The sequence below is a fragment of the Heptranchias perlo genome, chromosome 11, assembly GCF_035084215.1.
Source record: "Heptranchias perlo isolate sHepPer1 chromosome 11, sHepPer1.hap1, whole genome shotgun sequence".
NCBI lineage: Eukaryota > Metazoa > Chordata > Chondrichthyes > Hexanchiformes > Hexanchidae > Heptranchias > Heptranchias perlo.
The window spans coordinates 65863227-65885193 of NC_090335.1; the positions used below are offsets into that span (position 1 = coordinate 65863227).

At 46.5% G+C, this 21967-nt stretch overlaps 1 protein-coding gene across 1 annotated transcript; it reads left to right on the forward strand.

Moving 5' to 3' along the window:
• The first annotated feature begins 7716 nt into the window (after positions 1-7716).
• Positions 7717-21491, forward strand: psmg1 (proteasome (prosome, macropain) assembly chaperone 1). Its single transcript, XM_067993294.1, has 7 exons — positions 7717-7927; positions 11897-12006; positions 14406-14560; positions 15598-15660; positions 16840-17038; positions 19025-19161; positions 21052-21491. Exons 1-7 carry the CDS (start codon positions 7824-7826, stop codon positions 21124-21126), a joined length of 843 nt encoding a protein of 280 aa, XP_067849395.1. The 5' UTR covers positions 7717-7823; the 3' UTR covers positions 21127-21491.
• The last annotated feature ends 476 nt before the right edge of the window (positions 21492-21967 follow it).

Sequence of the window (21967 nt, forward strand, 5' to 3'; positions counted from 1 at the left end):
TTTATTTGAAAATCACAAGCTTTCGGAGGCTTTCTCCTTCGTCAGGTGAGCGAGTGTGACGAAGGAGAAAGCCTCCGAAAGCTTGTGATTTTCAAATAAAACAGTTGGACTATAACCTGGTGTTGTAAGATTCCTTACATTTGTCAACCCCAGTCCATCACCGGCATCTCCACATCATTGTGTTGAAAGTAAAACTTAGTGCACTGTTTCCTAGTCTAAATTATTCTTAGGACTTCAAAACAATAAAACTTACCTCCATCAATATACATACCAACCATCCATGTTTTGGGAGTCTGGTCTATGTAGATGAAAATTTGCACAGACCAAGCACCCCTCAGTGCTACCTACTCAAGTCCCACTGCTATTTGAAGTGATTCCTGTCACTTCAAACAATAGGTGGGTATTCATCAGTGATTCTGGCCCCTGCATACTAAGTAGCAGTAGTACTGTCGATAGGAATGGTGTAGAGAGAAGTTGGTGAATCTGGTTTGGGGGAGGGGAGGAGGGGGGTGAGTATCAGCATTTAATTGAGAGTGGGAGGAGAAAAGGGAAGTGGCAGCATGAACTTCAAGATTGGGGGGGAGGGGGAGTTCATCCCACTGAAATCAATGGTATGAAAATCAGGCAGGTGATCTGTTCCTTCTGATTACTGCATAAGCAGGAAAATCAGCCCCACTGTTTTCCTTAAGAATCTATTAATAGTGACTTCTAAAATTGTTTTAAAAATAATATTCTGTTTAATTTTAATATAAAAATTAAAAATTTGTCGGAATTTGTGCTTTGACCTCCATCCTCCCCCAGAAATGCACTTCAAGTTGGAGTGCACATGGGTGGCTATTTTAGAAGCAAACACAATTTTATATTTATTGTCCACAGCACTGGTCAGTAAAAAGGGGGTCAAATTCTCTATTTTGCTGTTAGACCTTGTTTGTTTAAAAACCAATTAAGACTTTTTCTCCATAATAAATTTGCTGTAACTGGAAATGACCCATTTTAGATGGAAAAAATGCAATGTTCATTGTGGATTCCAAAATATTGAGAAATGCAACAAAAAGGTCAAAAGTCAATGTTTTCTGGGGGAGCATACCCCAGACATGCCAAGAAAGTAATTTTTGTGGTTTCAGTATTTGTAGTTCTCCTTCTTTCATGTACTTACTTTCTTCCCTTCAAAGTGAAGAAGGAAAAAGAAGCATGTTCCTAATAAATTATGACCCATGTAATTACTTATATTTACATAGCATAGGTTTATAATTGGGGTTGTGCTTGATTGGTCAGCATTTTTCAAGCTGTTGGGTCAGCTTTTGCTAGTTTTATAGGCTGACCTCTATGCTCCAGTCTTTTCTCTCTCCTCTGACGCAAAAGGTTGTGGGTTCAAGACCCACTCCAGAGACTTAAGCACAAAATCCAGGCTGACACTTCAGTGCAGAACTGAGAGGGTCACACAGTTGGAGGTGCCATGTTTCAGATGAGATGTTAAACCGAAGCCCTGTCTGTCTCAGATGGACTTAAAAGATCCCACGGCACTATTTTGAAGAAGAGCTGGTGAGTTCTCCTGGTGTCCTGGCCAATTATATCCCTCAGCCAACATCACTAAAACATTATCTGGTCATTATCACATTACTGTTTGTGGGAGGTTGGCTGCTGCGTTTCCTACATTACAACAGTGACTACACTGCAAAAGTACTTCATTGCCTGTAAAGCGCTTTGGGATGTCCTGAAATTATGAACGTGAATCTTTCCTTTTTCTTCCTACTTGTTACTAATCTCCACCTAATGATTTATTTTACCTTCTCTACCTCAGTGGTGTCTTACATTGAGTCTTGGCCCTTCACTCAAAGTGAAATTCCACTCTTTGCTTTCAACCTGAGCAATGCAAGCAGACAAAAATTGCTCTGAGCACATAGATTGTCCTTTTCATACTGTAGTGAAAGATGTCCTATTTGCAAAATATGGCTGTGCCAATAGCTGAGTTGGCAGGGGATAACATTAATTTTACAACATGTAACTTCAGTAGGATTTTCCTAATTTCAATTAAATTGACCTGCAGGCATGGATGAGTAAGTTTACTTCAATGGAGGAGATCCTAAGGAAACAGAACACAATGACATAACTTCCCCCTCCCACTTCAAGTGTAAAATAATGTGAATTTTGTTTGCCTAACCAAGTGCAATCAAATCTAGGCTAAAATATAGCCTGATCTTGGGATTTTTGATGGGGGCCAGGGTTTATCACAGTGGCAAATGGAGCTTCTGCTTTGCCTGACATCCACCCTCCAAAGCCTTCCTAGGAATTTCAGTGCCTGTACATAGTGAGAAATGAATTGCATTTATATACCACCGTTCACATTCTAAGGATATTCAAAAGTGCTTTACATCCAATGAATGATTTTTGAAGTGTAGTCAATATTGCAGCCAATATGTGCACAGCAAGGTCCCAGAAACAGCAATAAGATGAATGACCAGATCGTTCATTTTTGATGGTGTTGATTTAGGGGAGAATTCCCCTGCTCTTGTTCGAATGGTGCCATGGAATCTTTTACTTCCACCTGAGAGGGGAGATGGTTTAACTTCTCTTCCAAAAGACGGCACCTCTGACAGTGCAGCACTCCCTCAGTACTGCACTGAAACGTCAGCCGAGATTATTTGTTCAAGTCTCGAGTGGGACTTCACCCCATGTCCTTCTGACTCAGAGGCGAGAGTGCTACAACTGATACCTAAAATCCTGGAAGTGGCTATTTAAATTGGAAAAAGAAGTGTCAAATTCACACTATTTTGCACAAATTTCTGAAACAATGCAAATTTATGATTGAATGAGGAAACAAAAGGTGAGGGTATTTAGTTTTGAAGAAGGGTTGGAAGTGGTGTGCTCTAGGGTCAGTGGATGGTCCATTTTGTTCTTGATGTATATAGTTCCTAGAGTTTGCCCTTCTTGCGATCTTTGAATCTAATTTATTACTCCATAAGGAGATTAAACTTCCATATACTAAAGGCTTTTGAAATCTTCAGCAATTTTTTAAAAATGGGAAATATGGTCATATATGTGTGTGTGATATGTACATCAATATACATATATATGCATTGTATATCTGTATGCATCAGTGAATCATAGAATCATACAGCACAGAAGGAGGCCATTCGGCCCATCATGCCTGTGCCAGCTCTTTGAAAGAGCTGTCCCATTCACCTGCTCTTTCCACATAGCCCTGCAAATTTTTCCTTTTCAAGTATATATGCAATTCCCTTTGGAAAGTTACTGTTGAATCTGCTTCCACCGCCCTTTCAGGCAGTGAATTCCAGATCATAACTCACTGAATAAAAAAAATGATCCTTATCTCCCCCCTGGTTCTTTTGGCAATTATCTTACATCTTACATCTCTGTCCTCTGGCTTCTGCCAATGGGAATGGTTTCTCCTTTTTTACTCTATCAAAACTTTTCATAATTTTGAACACCTCTATTAAATCTCCCCTTAACCTTCTGTGCTCTAAGAAGAACAATTTCAGGTTCTCTAGTCTCTTCACATAACTGAAATTCCTCATCCCTGGTACTATTCTAGTAAATCTCCTATGCACTCTCTCCAAGGCCTTGACATCTTTCCGAAAGTATGGTACCCAGAATTGGACACAATACTCCAGCTGAAGCCTAACCAGTGATTTCTGAAGGTTTGGCATAACTTCCTTCATTTTGCACCCTATGCCTCTCTTTATAAATGATGTGGAGATGCCGGTGATGGACTGGGGTTGACAATTGTAAACAATTTTACAATACCAAGTTATAGTCCAACGATTTTTATTTGAAATCTACAAGCTTTCGGAGGCTTCCTCCTTCCTCAGGTAAATGTCAGGAGCTCCTTGAAGCCTACGCATTTATACATCACAGAACAATACATGGTGTTTACAGACTGCCCCTGCAACTGCCCGTTGCCAAGGCAATCACCGTGTTCAGACAGAGAGGTGTCACCTACAGAACCCCCGAATACACATTCAACAAAAAAACAAACAGGAAAAAAAAACAGAGAGAGAGAGAGGCAGAAACATCCGGAAGGCAGAGAAAGCCAGCAAATGACCCATTATATTAAAAACAGATAGCTTTTGTTCGCTGGTGGGGTAACGTGTAGCGTGACATGAACCCAAGATCCCGGTTGAGGCCGTCCTCATGGGTGCGGAACTTGGCTATCAATTTCTGCTCGACGATTTTGCGTTGTGTGTCTCGAAGGCCGCCTTGGAGAGCGCTTACCCGAAGATCGGTGGCTGAATGTCCCTGACTGCTGAAGTGTTCCCCGACTGGGAGGGAACCCTCCTGTCTGGCGATTGTTGCGCGGTGTCTGCATGGTCTCGCCAATGTACCATGCTCCGGGGCATCCTTTCCTGCAGCGTATGAGGTAGACAACGTTGGCCGAGTCACAGGAGTATGAACCATGCACTTGGTGGGTGGTGTCCTCTCGTGTGATGGTGGTATCTGTGTCGATGATCTGGCATGTCTTGCAGAGGTTACCGTGGCAGGGTTGTGTGGTGTCGTGGACGCTGTTCTCCTGAAAGCTGGGTAATTTGCTGCGAACGATAGTCTGTTTGAGGTTGGGTGGCTGTTTAAAGGCGAGTAGTGGAGGTGTGGGGATGGCCATAGCGAGGTGTTCGTTGTCATTGATGACATGTTGAAGGCTGCGGAGAACATGGCGTAGTTTCTCCGCTCCGGGGAAGTACTGGACGACGAAGGGTACTCTGTTGGTTGCGTCCCCTGTTAGTCTTCTGAGGAGGTCTATGCGATTTTTCGCTGTGGCCCGTCGGAACTGTCGATCGATGAGTCGAGCATCATATCCCGTTCTTACTAGGGCGTCTTTCAGCGCCTGTAGGTGTCCATCGCGTACCTCCTCGTCTGAGCAGATCCTGTGTATTCGCAGGGCCTGTCCATAGGGGATGGCCTCTTTGACGTGGTTAGGGTGGAAGCTGGAAAAGTGGAGCATCGTGAGGTTGTCCGTGGGCTTGCGGTAGAGTGAGGTGCTGAGGTGCCCGTCTTTGATGGAGATTCGTGTGTCCAAGAAAGAAACTGGTTCTGAGGAGTAGTCCATGGTGAGCTTGATGGTGGGATGGAACTTGTTGATGTTATCGTGTAGTCTCTTTAGCGATTCTTCGCCGTGGTCCATAGAAAGAAAATGTCGTCGATGTATCTGGTGTATAGCATTGGTTGGAGATCCTGTGCAGTGAAGAAGTATTGCTCGAACCTCAAACCCACTCAACCTCAAACAGACTATCGTTCGCAGCAAATTACCCAGCTTTCAGGAGAACAGCGTCCACGATACCACACAACCCTGCCACGGTAACCTCTGCAAGACATGCCAGATCATCGACACAGATACCACCATCACACGAGAGGACACCACCCACCAGGTGCATGGTTCATACTCCTGTGACTCGGCCAACGTTGTCTACCTCATACGCTGCAGGAAAGGATGCCCCGGAGCATGGTACATTGGCGAGACCATGCAGACACTGCGACAACGGATGAACGGACACCGTGCAACAATCGCCAGACAGGAGGGTTCCCTCCCAGTCGGGGAACACTTCAGCAGTCAGGGACATTCAGCCACCGATCTTCGGGTAAGCGTTCTCCAAGGTGGCCTTCGAGACGCACGACAACGCAAAATCGTTGAGCAGAAATTGATAGCCAAGTTCCGCACCCATGAGGACGGCCTCAACCGGGATCTTGGGTTCATGTCACGCTACACGTTACCCCACCAGCGAACAAAAGCTATCTGTTTTTAATATAATGGGTCATTTGCCATTTAGAAAGTACCCTGTTCTATCCTTTTTTGATCCAACGTGGATGACCTCACATTTGCGTACATTTGGCACAGTTTTGCCCATTCACCTAATCTATCAATATCCCTTCGTAATTTTATATTTTCATCTACACTGTTTACAATGCCACCCATCTTTGTGTCATCGGCAAACTTAGATATGAGACTTTCTTTGCCTTCATCTAAGTCATTAATTAATATTGTGAATAATTGAGACCCCAAGACAGATCCCTGCGGGACTCCACTAGTCACATCCTGCCAATGTGAATACTTACCCATTATCCCTACTTTCGCTCAGCCAACTTCCTAACCAAGTCCATACTTTTCCCTCGATTCCATAGGCTTCTATCTTAGCTAACAGTCTCTAACCCTGGGATGGAAACCATCTGGTCCTGGGGATTTGTCACTCTTTAGTGCTCTTATTTTCTTCATTACTATTGTTTTACTTATGTTAATTTTATTGAGTCCCTGTCCCCGATTCAATATTAGTTTTCTTGGGATTTCCGGCATGCTATCCTCTTTTTCTACTGTAAATACTGACGCAAAGTAATTGTTCAACATGTCCGCCATTTCCCCATTGCCAATGACAATATCCCCACTTTCAGTTTTTAAGGGGCCAACACTGCTCCTGACCACCCTCTTTTTCCTAATATAACTTTAAAAGTTCTTTGTATTGATTTTGATATCCCTTGCAAGTTTCTTTTCATACTCTCTTTTTGTAGCTCTTACTATCTGTTTTGTGACACTTTGTTGATCTTTGTATCTTCCCCATTCGCCAGGATCTGTGCCAATTTTTGCCTTTTTGTATGCCCTTTCCTTGTCTTATACTGTCCCTTACCTCTTTAGTTGTCCATGGCTGTTTTTTTTGGCAAGTAGAGTTCTTGCCCCTCAGGGGTATAAACCGATTCTGTATCATGTTAAATGTTTCTTTAAACATTTCCCACTGTCGTTTTACCCAATAACAGATTTGCCCAGTTTACTGTGGACAGTCTCTGTCTCATCCCATTGAAGTCGGCCTTACCCAAGTCTAGAATCTTAGCAGCTGATTCACTTTTTTCCCTTTCAAGCACTACCTTGAACTTGATCATATCACGTGGAGTGAATCGAATTGGCTGAAGACTTGGTTCTGTGATGGTGGGGATATCGGGAGGAGACCGAGATGGATCATCCACTCGGCATTTCTGGCTGAAGATGGTTGCAAACACTTCAGCCTTGTCTTTTGCACTCACGTGCTGGACTCTGCCATTATTGAGGATGGGGATGTTTACAGAGCCTCCTCCTCCCATTAGTTGTTTAATTGTCCACCACCATTCACGACTGGATGTGGCAGGACTGCAGAGCTTTGATCTGATCCATTGGTTGTGGAATTGCTTAGCTCTGTCTATAGCATGTTGCTTCTGCTGTTTAGCATGCATGTCGTCCTGAGTTGTAGCTTCACCAGGTTGTCCAACTTATTCTTTAATTTCTAAGAATATGTGTGTCCAAGTGTACATGTTGTGAATAGGTGTTTTGTATGCGAGTGTAAATACATTGTATATATGTACACATATAGTTCTGCATATAGTTCTTACATACCAACAGGATTTTTGTGTTTGCAAGCTCTTGGGTAATGACCGATGACGGCAAACGCGCCCCCCGGTGGTGACTTTGTGCATTTACTCGGGCCGGTGGCGGCGAGCGCCCCCCGGTGGTGACTTTGTGCATTTACGCGGGCCAGTAGCGGCGAGCGCGCCCCCCGGTGGTGACTTTGTGCATTTACGCGGGCCGGTAGCGGCGAGCGCGCCCCCCGGTGGTGACTTTGTGCATTTACTCGGGCCGGTGGCGGCGAGCGCGCCCCCTGGTGGTGACTTTGTGCATTTTCTCGGGCCGGTGGCGGCGAGCGCGCCCCCCGGTGGTGACTTTGTGCATTTTCTCGGGCCGGTGGCGGCGAGCGCCCTCTAGCCGCCGCCCTGTATCAGGCCCGCGGCCGCTGTTCTCGCTCCAGCGCCGGGGACTCGGCACCAGACAGCGCGGCCGGCACGCAGGCTGGGTCATGGCCACGTTTTTCGGGGAGGTTATGTCGGTTTTCTCCCGGGCGGTTGAAGAGGACGAGGATGAGGAGGACCAGGCGATCCGGAGAGCGTTGGAAGGCCGCAGGTAAAAGCAGCGGGGCTGCGGCTGGGGCTTCACCCGCTCCCGGTCTGGGCCCGCAGGCCCTTCCCCTTCCCCCCCGTCTGATGGTGGATTAACCCCCCCTCGACCCCCCGATAGTGGATTAACCCCCCCCACTGATGGTGGATTAACCCCCCCCCCCCCACTGATGGTGGATTAACCCCCCCCCCCCACTGATGGTGGATTAACCCCCCCCCCCACTGATGGTGGATTAATCCACCCCCCCACTGAAGGGGGATTAATCCACCCCCCCACTGAAGGGGGATTAACCCCCCCCCCACTGATGGTGGATTAATCCACCCCCCACTGATGGTGGATTAATCCCCCCCCCACTGATGGTGGATTAACCCCCCCCCCCACTGATGGTGGATTAACCCCCCCCCCACTGATGGTGGATTAATCCCCCCCCCCCACTGATGGTGGATTAACCCCCCCCCCCCACTGATGGTGGATTAACCCCCCCCCCCCCACTGATGGTGGATTAACCCCCCCCCCCCACTGATGGTGGATTAATCCACCCCCCCACTGATGGTGGATTAATCCACCCCCCCACTGAAGGGGGATTAACCCCCCCCCCACTGATGGTGGATTAATCCCCCCCCCCACTGATGGTGGATTAACCCCCCCCCCCCCACTGATGGTGGATTAACCCCCCCCCCCCCCCCACTGATGGTGGATTAACCCCCCCCCCCCACTGATGGTGGATTAATCCACCCCCCCACTGAAGGGGGATTAATCCCCCCCCCCACTGATGGTGGATTAACCCCCCCCCCCCACTGATGGTGGATTAACCCCCCCCCCCCCACTGATGGGGGATTAACCCCCCCCCCCCACTGATGGTGGATTAACCCCCCCCCCCCCCCCACTGATGGTGGATTAATCCCCCCCCCCCCTCTCGCTCTGTGCCCCTGGTCTGAGCAGGCGTGTCCTGCTGACTATTCACTGTGTCTCTGAGGCCCTGGGGAGCGGGAAGTTTTGAAATAAGGAGTCCTTGGCCCCCCGGGTCCTTTAGGTCCATTCTGGGCCAGGTAGCGGCTCTGTCTCCCCAAGGCCAGCTGGACAGTTGGGTGTGCAGGATCAGCAGGTGTATCAGGTCCCGGCCCAGTTCGTGGCCATTCTGGTGGACTCCGACTGAAGTTACTTGGAATTTCGGGGCCCTGGATTTACTCCCAGTCTGATGAAAGTCTTCACTGTAGTTTAATAGTATTTGCAGCTTGTGTAACTGTTCTACTCTGGATGCCGTAGTTAATTACTGCAGGTTACCATTTACCCAAATAGTTGGGGAAAAAGCCTGGTTCAGAAAAATGTTTAATTTGGATTCTAGTTTGTGTTAGTTGCAGTCTTGTTACTGTATTCAATGATAGTAAATGGATATACAGCATAATGACATGATTATAGGCACGGGACATGCTGAGAGATTCAACCCCTCACATTAATCAGTCATTCTGGATTAATAAAAATACAATTTTGCACTTTATCGCTTTGAAACTTCTCAAAGCGCTTTACATACTGACTAATGTTATGAAGGCTAAGTGATGTTTGACTTAACAGCTTCTGACGAGATCAGATCATCCTACCTAATCTCACTTAATTGTGCAGTGAAGTCAGTGATTGTTTTTGTTATTTTGTTTGTGACGATAGTTCCCTGGGTTCTGTGTTTCTTGTCAGTATTCATTATTTCAGTGGGTTAACAATCTGCTCCTCAGCCCTCACCAAAGGTAAACAATTTTACAACACCAAGTTATAGTCCAGCAATTTTATTTTAAATTCACAAGCTTTCGGAGACTTCCTCCTTCCTCAGGTAAATGTTCAGGAGCTCCTCGAAGCCTACGCATTTATACATATAGAACAATACATGGTGTTTACAGAATGCCCCTGCAACTGCCCGTTGCCAAGGCAATCACCGTGTTCAGACAGAGAGGTGTCACCTGCAGAACCCCCGAATACACATTCAACAAAAAAACAAACAGGGAAAAAAAACAGAGAGAGGCAGAAACATCCGGAAGGCAGAGAAAGCCAGCAAATGACCCATTATATTAAAAACAGATAACATTTGTTCGCTGGTGGGGTAACGTGTAGCGTGACATGAACCCAAGATCCCGGTTGAGGCCGTCCTCATGGGTGCGGAACTTGGCTATCAATTTCTGCTCGACGATTTTGCGTTGTCGTGTGTCTCGAAGGCCGCCTTGGAGTACGCTTACCCGAAGGTCGGTGGATGAATGTCCATGACTGCTGAAGTGTTCCCCGACTGGGAGGGAACCCTCCTGTTTGGCGATTGTTGCGCGGTGTCCGTTCATCCGTTGTCGCAGCGTCTGCATGGTCTCGCCAATGTACCATGCTCTGGGGCATCCTTTCCTGCAACGTATGAGGTAGACAACGTTGGCCGAGTCACAGGAGTATGAACCATGCACCTGGTGGGTGGTGTCCTCTCGTGTGATGGTGGTATCTGTGTCGATGATCTGGCATGTCTTGCAGAGGTTACCGTGGCAGGGTTGTGTGGCGTCGTGGACGCTGTTCTCTTGAAAGCTAGGTAATTTGCTGCGAACGATGGTCTGTTTGAGGTTGGGTGGCTGTTTAAAGGCGAGTAGTGGAGGTGTGGGGATGGCCATAGCGAGGTGTTTGTCCTCATTGATGACATGTTGAAGGCTGCGGAGAACATGGCGTAGTTTCTCCGCTCCGGGGAAGTACTGGACGACGAAGGGTACTCTGTTGGTTGCGTCCCGTGTTAGTCTCCTGAGGAGGTCTATGCGATTTTTTGCTGTGGCCCGTCGGAACTGTCGATCGATGAGTCGAGCGTCATATCCCGTTCTTACTAGGGCGTCAACAAAGGTAATGGCCCTGCTATCAGATTCAAAAGAGCTGAGGGGGACAATTGGTTTGAGGCCTGTAAACAGAGCTTTGTTTGTGTTTTGCTCATCCAAACTCGAGCTCATCCAAACTCGAGCACATCCAAAACTCTGCTGCCCGTATCCTAACTCGCACCAAGTCCCGTTCACCCATCACTCCTGTGCTTGCAGACCTGTAATGGCTCCCGGTCCGGCAACGCCTCGATTTTAAAATTCTTATCCTTATTTTCAAATCCATCCATGGCCTCGCCCTACCCTGTCTCTGTAACCTCCTCCGGTCCTTCAACCCTCCAAAATCTCTCTGCTCCTCCAATTCTGGCCTCTTGCGCGTCCCCAATTTTAATCGCTCCACCATTGGCGGCCGTGCCTTCAGCTGCCTAGGCCCTAAGCTCTGGAATTCCCTCCCTAAACCTCTCCACCTCCCTACATCTCCTTTAAGACACTTCTTAAAACCTACCTCTTTGATCGAGCCTTTAGTCACCTCTCCTACTATCTCCTTATGTGGCTTGGTGTCAAAATTCATTTGATAATGCTCTTGTGAAGAGCTGTGGGACGTTTTACTACGTTAAAGGCGCTATATAAATGTAAGTTGATGTTGTTGAATGCAGAGTGGTGTGAACTACCGCTGTACACCAAAGGAGAAAATGCTGGGAACGCACAGCTGGTCCGTCAGCATCTGGAAAAAGGAAAGACAAGTCAACATTTTGGGTGGGAGCCCTTTGATGGAATGGGTCAGTTTACACATGCAAAACATTAACTCATCTTTTCTCATTCAGATGCTGCTGGACCTGCTGTGTATTTCCAGCGTTTATTGTTTTTTTTATTGCTGATTTCCAACATCTGCAGGGTTTTCTTTTTGTGTTTTGGTCAGTGCTGAACTTGGAAAGGCAATTGCAAGAATGTCCCTTTTGATCAATGTTGATCGGGTTTCATTATTTTAAGAAAATGATGCACACCCAACAATCTCTTCATGTTCATGTCACTGATTTTTTTTAAATTCAGGAAGTACCTCGAAATGTTAATGAAACATTTATTTGCAGTGTAGTGGGTTTTCTTCTGGTTGTGGTTGGATGTTATAGTTTTATTGTACCTGTGTCTTCCCCACTAGAGAGATTTCTATCCAGTGGAGTGCAGAGAGCAGTACATCAACTGAAAGCACGGCAGAACTGAGTTTCCCTTGTTCAACTTTTCTAATTGCTGTTGGACATAACGCTGTAGGTGAGTGAAGTCGAGGTGCAGATGGTTGAGAATTGTTGGGTAGCCAATTCCTGTCTGTCTCACAGTCTTGTGTGTCTCTCTCTTTGATCACTGCCAGTGCTCCTTTGCACCTTCCTCTCTCTTTCTTTCTAAAACCAAATATATCACCATGCATGCTTTTTCTCCTCCGTGTGTACCTGCTATACTGAAATCAAACCTCATTGTAGAGTCTTCTCATGGGCCCGATGTTCGCAGGGCTGTGGGTTCTCGGCGGGGGGGCTATCGGGGCGTGGGTATCGCGCCCGGTGAAATTAATCAGTTTCCCACGCGATCGTAGCAGACAATCCACTAATTGGATCCACTTACCTGCTCCTCCGGGTTCCCCACTGCTGATCTGCGCGTCGGGCGGGCTGCGCATGCGCAGTAAGATCTGTCAGCTGGAGGCGCTCTAGTTAAAGGGGCAGTCCTCCACTGATTGATGCTGCAACAAATAGAAAAAATTACAGCATGGAGCAGCCCAGGGGGAAGGCTGCTCCCAGTTTAATGATGCCTCACTCCAGGTATCAATACATGGGGTGAGGAGGAGGGAGAAGACAGAGATCATCCCCCCGGCGGGCGGGAGGAGGTGGCCTGCCTCTGCCACCAGGAAGGCCTGGCTCGAGGTGGCAGAGGAGGTCACCAGCGCCACCAACATATCGCCCACCTGCACACAGTGCAGGAGGCGCTCCAGTGACCTCAGTAGGTCAGCCAAAGTGAGTACACGTAGTCTTTCCCCTACACTCCGTCTGCCACATCACTGCCCCCACCCCACATCTCCTTCGGCACTGCCAACACTACTCTGTCACATCACCCCTCATACCCACTCAAACCCCATCCTCATCTTACCTGCACCTACTCACCTCACCAGTACTCATCCCGCCACTACCAATCCTCATACAATCTCATGGCTCTATCTCATACTCACCCTCTCGTGCATTTCTTTCACGGCCAGTCTCACTCAACCTGCCACTACCTGTGCTGCAGCCACAGGGCATGCATCACATATGTGCAGTAGGCAGCGTAAGGCAAACGTGTCGTGAGCATGAAGGGGATGCACAAGGGTGTTTGAGGGTTTGTCATGGGTGTTACTTGTATTGAATTTCTGAACAACTCACATTACATATTATATTGGCACCACTACTGCCATGTCTTCGCGAATCTTGTCTGGTTTGTGCAATAATGCCCGCTCCTGAGGATCACTATGAGGACCCACAACTGATGCCACCCATTGTGTCACTGCAGAGTGGGTGTAGGTATATTTGCAGGGCTCTTCTGCGCAGACGACTGGGAGACATCGGCGATGTCCCCGGTTGCACCCTGGAAGGATGCGGAGGAGAAGTTGTTGAGGGCAGTGGTGACTTTGACAGCGACAGGTAAGAAGATGGTGCTCGGGCCAACCGGGGGCAGCTCGGCATGAAAGAGGCTGCAGATATCCACGACTACATGTCGAGTGACTCTGAGCCTCCGTGTGAACTGCTGCTCAGAGAGGTCCAGGAGGCTGAGCCTTGGTCTGTGGACCCTGTGGCGAGGGTAGTGCCCTCTGCGACGCATCTCTCTCTGCGGTAGCCCTCCCTCCTGCTGTGCAGGTGGATGTGTCACAGCACTGTGTTGTGGAGCTCCACGTGTCAGAGGTGGACGGCGTGGATGGCGAGGCTGGTGATGCTGTTCGCCCTCCGAGGGGGTCATGACTCCAGCTACGGCGGCCCCCATCCGCAAGATGTACATCTGAGGGGGTCCGCAAGGTAGGCACATGTCTCCAGACCCTGGGGTAAGTGTGCAAGTTGGTGACTTTGACTGTCAGGAGGAGGGTGGTGGAGGCCAAACTTTGTCCCAAGTGACAGAGTGGCCTCCTGCAATGGGTGAGGGTCTCCCCCCCCCCCCCCCACCCCGTCAAATGGACCATTTGACCTGGGAGTGTTTCCCCCAGTGTGGGAAACAGTCCCACTTTGTTCTAAAATCCCACATAATCCCTTAATCAGGTCAGTTAATGACCTGAAATACCTAAATAAATACTGTCAAGTGGCATCCTGCTGGCTTTAATTGCCTGCGGGATTCCCACCAGCGGGGGCTGCGCGCGCACGCCGGCGCGTCCATGGGGAACCCGGAAGTGGGCGGGATCGAGACGGGATCCGGTCGGGGCCCCCCCGCCGAGAACGCACCCGATAGCGGGTGGTAAAATTACCCCCCATATCTCAAACTTCTGGCTCCCCTCGGCCCTCTTCTTGCCCCTACATTCTTCAATTCATTAAAACTCAAGTGTGGAGCCACCTGATCACTACTTCCTGATTTACCTTGTCTATTGTGCATCAGTATTTCAACGTACAGCAATGACTGAATTTATTTTAAAATTGTATTTTTAAGCTGCTGTTTTTTTTAAATAGGATTTCTGACCTCCTTCGTTCAAAGCTCTGGGAGCTGGGAAGTTATTGGAGCAGTGAAACTGTGGAATGAGAGGGTTAAGGGAACAGATACCTTAGATCAGCAGTTTCCTACAAATTCGTCATGTCTACTTTACCGGCTAACGTCCAACCCAATGGTGTGTTGTTTTGCGATTGAATAAATGTATCTGAATATTTGACAATCTGAGAGTGTAAACCAGAGTTTCCTATTACTGCATGTGTCTCTCATCCCGTTCAAGAGCATCAAAATCAACCGTCACTAGATCAATCCATTGATCTGTGGGTAACCTCGTGGGTATTGTATTTCCAAGCTCATTGACCCTGGTGAGGAGGAGCAGACAGGTTGGTCACACCCATGATACGCAGCAAACATTTCCCCCCACAATCTTTGACCCACCTCTCCTGGAGGCACTAACCCATGTTGGGATATGGGGCACGACCCTTGAAAGTTGGTGTCAGTAAGTGATTTGACAGTGAGTGGGTGGGAGAGGAGAGATCACAGCTGGATCTGATCCTGTCCTTGCTCGATGTCTAAATGTGCACTTTCCAGCAAATGATGAGGGGTGGGAATCCTGGCTGTTTTTCTCTCTCTGACTGGACAGTGCTGAGGACAGTATATTGGGCTAAGAGGCATGACTGATGTTAGGTCGGGTTCAGTGCCAACATCTCCCCCTGGCGGAGTTTGTTTTTCCAAACCTCCCAGCCCTGTTAAATCTGAGGGATGTTGAAAAATTGACTGAAATAAGCCAGAGAAAGGGCAGAATAAGGCCCTGTATAACCCCAGTGGCAATGGATTTACTCCTTGTACAGTTAAAAGCAACTGCATTCTGCCGTTCAGTAAATGTAGCAGAATCCCATTATCCATCGAATAATGGGGTCCTAAAATGATTAATGCTGCACCCTCAACATCACGGATTTCTGTTTTATCTGTAGATGTCACTGTTTTTCAAATATATACCTTGCAAGCCAGCAATTGCCATGGACAATGCCCCTCTACTTGTGCTGATGCTGTAAAGTTTCCCTGCGTACAACAGTGACTACATTTTAAAAGTACTTCATTGGCTGTAAAGCGCTTTGGGATGTCCTGAGATTGTGAAAGGCGCGATATAAATGCAAGTCATTTCCAATAAATGTTGTTTTTATCCTGCCATGCGTTCTCTTTCTATTACTGCAGATCCTGGCCTGCCAGTGTAGCTGCTATGTGGCTGAGGATCAGCTCTTCCAGTGGACTGAAAAAGTAAGGGACAATTCTACTGTTACACTTCCGCCCATTCCCTGTGGTCTGTTCAGCAGCAGTGTTACTATATTTCTTGTATTACACCTGTGGGCAGAAGTTCACATCTTCATTTAAAAATACTGCCTTTGCTCATGGCACTGGGAGGTTGCCTTCTTCCAGAACTTTGTTAATGTGTCTCTCCAACTAGCACAGGATATGATAGTGTTGTGGTTATGTTACTGGACTAGTAATCTAGAGGCCTGCATTAATAATCTAGGGAACGTGAGTTCAAATCCCATCAAGGCAGTTTGAGAATTTGAATTCAGTTTAAATAAATCTGGAAATAAAATCCTGGTACCGGTAAAGTGTTGGACTGTCGTAAAAACCCAACTGGTGCACTAATGTCCTCTAGGGAATGAAACCTGCTGTCCTCACCGGCTCTGGGCCTATTTGTGACACCAGTCCCACACCAATGTGGTTGACTTTTAACTGCCCTCCACCCAGTTGTCTCAAACCACCACCCATCTAGGGAAGGGCCAGCGCCACCCACATCCTGAAAATTAATAAAAGAAAGTGTCTCACATGGCTTGATCTCCAATTTATATACCGGAGTAGGTGGGGCGGGGGGGGCAATTCTGTTGCACCGTTGTGATATTTCCACTTCCCATGCCAGCTATCCTGTGGCCTTGCTGAGTGAGGTTGCCAATTTGGTGCCATCAGCTGTGAATTCAAAGCTCTTTACTTCTCTCTGTCCAGAAGTAATTTGCCTCAGTCGGTGTGGTCCTGCCCATGGAGCTCTCGCGCTTTTCCTTGATCAATCATTGTGAACATCTGGAAGTGATTAATGAATGGCAGTGATGATTGTCCAATCAGAAGTAAAAAAGCTTGGTGGGTGGGACAAAAGTTTATAATCTGATAGGTCTGTGCTTGCGCTATCTTGTGCCTCAAAGCCCTGTGCCACGTGGTGAGGAGATCTGGAAATGGACAGCAGTCTGCCATGTGAAAAGCCCAGATTTAGACACACGGTCACTCACTCTGCTTTGTGTTGGCAAGATAATAAAGTACACAAAACTCTTGTGTTAGTGGGAGAAGTCATGCTGATTTCAAAATGAGCGATGTACTCTTGTCTTTTGTTTGGTATTTTCGTGTGTCTGGTGACTAAAGGAAGGAAATGTTTGTTTCCTGTTCTTCCCGTTACAGGTTTTTGGAAATATCCAAAAAAGGAACCTAGATGTGATAGTACTGTCGAGCTGTTCTGTGACTGAATATAAATCATCCACGCCCATTTCAAACATCTCTGTGCCTTTCCTTCGAGCTCTGAAAACTAATGCATCACAGGAGACTCCGCATTGCCCGTTACTCGAGCAGCCGAATGTGATATCTGGCCTCCCCGCAGCAGGTGTGGTCTGTATGGGTAATTCTATGGGAGAGGTGAAGGAAGTTGAATGATTAGACAATTGATATTAATATTTGTTTCTATTACTGTGTTTGTATTGTTTATATCTTCAGTGATGCTGAAACCCCCTTGAATTGCATGTAAGACAAATGGGGGAGGAGTTAGAATTTCTGGCTTGCAAGCTGGAAATCCCTGTATTGAACCAGACGAGACGTTTCAGATTTTGGCTGATTTTCCTTTCATTTTTTCTTCCTTTGACAAGTGATTATACAATAGACCTTTCAAAATGGGTAATTAAAAATGAAACGGCCATTGGATACGATACTTAATGACCCTTTTACAATTTCTCAATCTCATTGCCTTTAATTTTTATCCCATTTTCATGCAAAACATATTTTTCTCCCCTATTTTGGATCTCACTCCTACTCTCCTTGCCCTCCCGCGAAAGGGTCAGCAGGGGTGACCTCTGCCAGCACTGCCCTCTACCCTCCCTAAGCGGCTCTGCATGTTGATCACCTTCCGTTTCCTATTCAATTTATTTCCATCTTGCCTTTATGAAAATGCCTCATCTCTAACCTGGCCCCTATTCTGCTACCTGACCCCCTCTGTTGGTGCAGGCCAAGGGTGACAGTGTGTGGTATTAAAATGGTGGTTGGTGGTCTGATGTAATTTTCACAATAAGGTTGTTCTGAACAGACCCAGAGATGTAATCCAAGAGCCTGCGTTTAAAATTGTTCTCAAGTATCTTTATGTACTCATAGCTGATGCCATTTCTGATGGTGACACAGTTAGCCCATTTGTGTCATACATGCCTAATTTCCCAATGCCTATTATCCTTTTAAGTCTTGAAGCTTGGTGTCACCTCATCACTATTCTGGATTTACTGAGTCGTTGTTCCTATCCATTGTAACATTGTCCCGCTCAGGGATTTAACTTTTCACTTTTGTTCTCATTTAAAAAAAAGCTGTGGCCTGAAGAAGGTTTCTGGGAGCAGCCTTATAACAGGTCCTGTCTCTCTTACCCACCCACCCCATATTTAATTTATTTTTTGTCCCCTACTCTATGGGGAAGTGCCTGATCTCCTGCACCTCCACAGCAGCATTGCTGAGAATTCTGTGGACGGAGGGGTTAAACCTACATCCCACTGCTCCCTCCGTGGCACAGACTGAAGCGGTTCAAGAAGAAGGCCCACCGCCTCAAGGGGCAATGAGGGATGGGCAATAAATGCTGGCTTTGCTAGCAAAGCCTATAAAAGGAATTATTTGCAGGGCTATGGGGAAAGTGCAGGAGTATGGGACTAATTAGATAGCTCTTTCAAAGAGCTGGCACAGGCACGATGGGCCGAATGGCCTCCTTCTGTGCTGTATGATTCTATATTCCCAGAATGAATTTTTAAAACAGAATGTGTAATGATACCACGCCACTCCCTATATAATGCTTTTTGAGTTACTTTAGCAGCCTTTGACTTTCTAAATAGTTTGCATTCTACATTTATTGAGGGTTGTGTTTTTTAAAAGCTTACTGTCTCCTGGCAAAATAATTTAAAGTCAAAAACAGGCTTTAGGTTTAACCCTATGAAATCTAAGCTATTAAGTTTCTTTCAGATGGTTAAACTTGCTTGGTTTTTGGTCTTGTCTTCCCCTTGTTTTTTTTCTCATGAAGGGCAGTAACTCGTGGGGTTTGGTTTCATGGGGCAGCAGCTCCCCTCTGACTGTTCTTCACGTGTGAGCTGAGCCATTGAACGGCACTGAGGCCAGTTGTGACACATCCACTGCCAGCTTGGATGAGATCAGCCAACTCAGCTCGGAACAGGATGGAGCACGGAACGTTTCTGGTCTGTGTGGCTGAATACAGGACCTGGATCTACTCACTTAGTCTTTTGAGGGTTGGGTGGGGTGGGAGGGGTCGGGGGGTGGGAAATGTGCTTTTGGAATTGAGTGTCCAATTGTCTGCTTTGAACACTTCGTTTTCTTGTGGTTTCTTCTCCAGTTCTGAGCTACTGTCAGGTTCGGCAGATACCTGCTGTGCACTATCATTGCTACAGTGATGTCACAACACTAGATTCTCTGACGATAGAAGCTTTTAGGCCGGTGCTCGTGTGCAAGAGCCTGGTTTCTTTTGTGAAGGTGAGAGAGCAGTTCACATTTCATGTGTGTGAGAGTGTGGGGGCTGTATTAATGAGCGATTCTGAATCATGCATGTAAAACCTGTGCAGCATGAAAGGTAACACATATATATGTCATAGGAACTGTTAGGCATTTACACTGTGTTAGGTTTATAGCAGTAGTCTATTTGGTGATCCATTTTTAAAACATATGTAATTAAATCCTCTTCATTACTTAACTTCTTAACAGCCAGAATTTAATACCCTTCTAAGACCTGCATGTCCATTGTTCCCCTTCTATATCCCTCCAGTCCTGAAGGAGTTGACTGTTGATAGGCTACTGTTCCTTGACCAGCAGCCGTCCAATACCTTGCCAGGTCACCATTGTGAGCTTTGACAGGGTGTTCCATCAGGCTATTCTACAAGTGGAGTGGAGAACATCACAGCCAAGATTAATCGTAGGAACAGGAGTAGGCCATTTAGCCCCTCGAATCTGTTCCGCCATTCAGTTAGATCCTGGCTGATCTGTATCTTAACTCCATCTCCCCACCTTGGTTCCATAACCCTTGATACCCTTGGCTCGCAAAAATCTATCAATCTTGGTTTTGAAATTTTCAATTGACCCCCAGTCCCAACAGCTTTTTTGGGGGAAAAGAGTTCTAGATTTCTGTTACATTTTGTGTGTAGAAGTACTTTCTGACATTACCCCTGAACGGCCTAGCTCTAATTTTAAGGTTATGCCCCCTTGTTCTGGATTCCCCCACCAGAGGAAATAGTTTCTCTGTATCTACCCTATCAACTCCTTTGATCATCTTAAATACATCAATTTGATCACCCCTTAATGTTCTATGTTCAAGAGAAAACAAGCCTAGTCTATGCAATCTGTCCTCATAATTTTGAGGACAGTTTGCATAGCCATCAGTGATGGGGCGAATGGAGGGCTGGAATTGGGAATGGAGAGCTTGGGGGAGAGGGTGGTAGGTTGTAGCATTGGGGACGGTTACACACATAGGGTGGGGTAAGGCCATGAGGAATTTAAATCAGAGGATGAGTCATTTAGATTTGGGGTGTTGGGGGGACAGAAGCAAATGTTGGTCAGCGAGGACAGGGGTGATGGATGAATGGAACTTGGTGTGGGATAGAATGTGTAATGCAATTTTCCAGCAACAACAACTTGCATTTATATAGCATCTTTAATGTAGTAAAACGTCCCAAGACGCATCACAGGAACGTTATCAAACAAAATTTGACATCAAACCACATAAGGAGATATTAGGATACAAAGAGGTAGGTTTTAAGGAGCATCTTAAAGGAGGAGAGAGAGGCAGAGAGGTTTAGGGAGGGAATTCCAGAGCTTAGGGCCTAGGCAGCTGAAGGCAGGGCCACCAATGGTGGAGTGATTAAAATCGGGGATTCGCAAGAGGCCAGAATTGGAGGAGTGCATTAGCGCTGGAGGAGGTCACAGAGATATGGAGGGGTGAGGCCATGGAGGGATTGGAAAACAAGGATGAGAATTTTACATTCGAGGTGTTCCCGGACCAGGAGCCAATGTAGGTCAGCGAAACACAGGGGACTTGGTGCAAGTTAGGATATGGGCAGCAGGGTTTTGGATGAGTTCAAGTTTATGGAGGGTGGAGGAAGGGAGGCCGACCAGGAGAGCATTGGAATAGTCAAGTCCAGAGGTAACAAAGGCATGGATGAGGGTTTCAGCAGCAGATGAGCCGAGGCAGGGACGGAGACGGGTGATGTTACGGAGGTGGAAGTAGGCGGTCCATCAATGGATAACAGTTAGGAGTGGGAACCTTGTCTGATTCTCACTGCCCTCCCACCATTCCTAGCCCTGGAATCCTTAGAGACTAAAAGGCATTGACATTTAGCAGTATTTTTGAATGGTTTCTTTGTTTCCTTACAGGATACCTCCCGAAGTGCAGAAATACTGAAGCAGCTAGTCGATACCAGCAAGATCCAAAGCAACCTGTATACATGAGACCGTAACAATTTCTAATTAGTTTTTAAATTAACGATTGAGAAAATTTCAAAAATACTTTATTTGCTATCTGGGTTTAGTAATGTTTTATAAAACTTAAAATGTTGAACCGTGAGTTTTGTTTTGCGATGTCGTGAATTAAATATTTTGTTAAACTGTGGAGAGTACTGTAACTGTCTCCTGTTCATTGTTTTATTTTTTATTTTTCCTTGAAGTTTTTTTTAATTGCAGTACTCATTTATTTCCAGTCTAGACTTACTTTCATCTCCTTCAGACATCCAGCCCTGGTCTCATTGCTGACATTATCTTGTACGCCTGTCAATTATTAAAATATGTTGTAAAAAAATGTCTTCGTTCTTTATTTAGGTCATTTGCCTGATATTTACAGAGGGAGAGGCGGGGGTGGAGAGAGAGACAGTACTCCCACATACCAAAGTTTTAAAAGCACTGACATTTACAGTTCAGAATGATTTGTCCTTTTACACTTCCCTCCTCGTACCTGCTGTTGATTATAAAATCGCATTATCAATTGATTACACAGCTGTACCCATGCAAGTTATTTGATGGTGAAAGATAAAACTGCTGGATATTAGAAATAAAATGCTGGAAATTTACAACATGTCCCTCAGCAGCTGTAAAGGGAAAAGATGTTTCGGGTAGAGATCGTTTATCAGAAGGAATTTCAAGACTAGCTGCTCTGGGCTGGTATTCAGGAACACCAGGAAGGTGAGTCTGGGCACTCTCTGCCTGAGCATCCTGCTGACAGTTAAACGTGTATGAGCACTTCCACTTTCCCCGAAATGTTGGATCTCCACAGTCCTAATAAATAACGTTTCTAATA

Coding starts and splice junctions, on each gene's coding strand:
- psmg1 (XM_067993294.1), top strand. CDS start 7,824: ATGGCCACGTTTTTCGGGGAGGTTATGTCGGTTTTCTCCCGGGCGGTT. Junction 12,007..14,405: donor TGTTGGACATAACGCTGTAG/GTGAGTGAAGTC, acceptor TTTTTTAAATAG/GATTTCTGACCTCCTTCGTT. Junction 14,561..15,597: donor GGCTAACGTCCAACCCAATG/GTGTGTTGTTTT, acceptor CTATTACTGCAG/ATCCTGGCCTGCCAGTGTAG.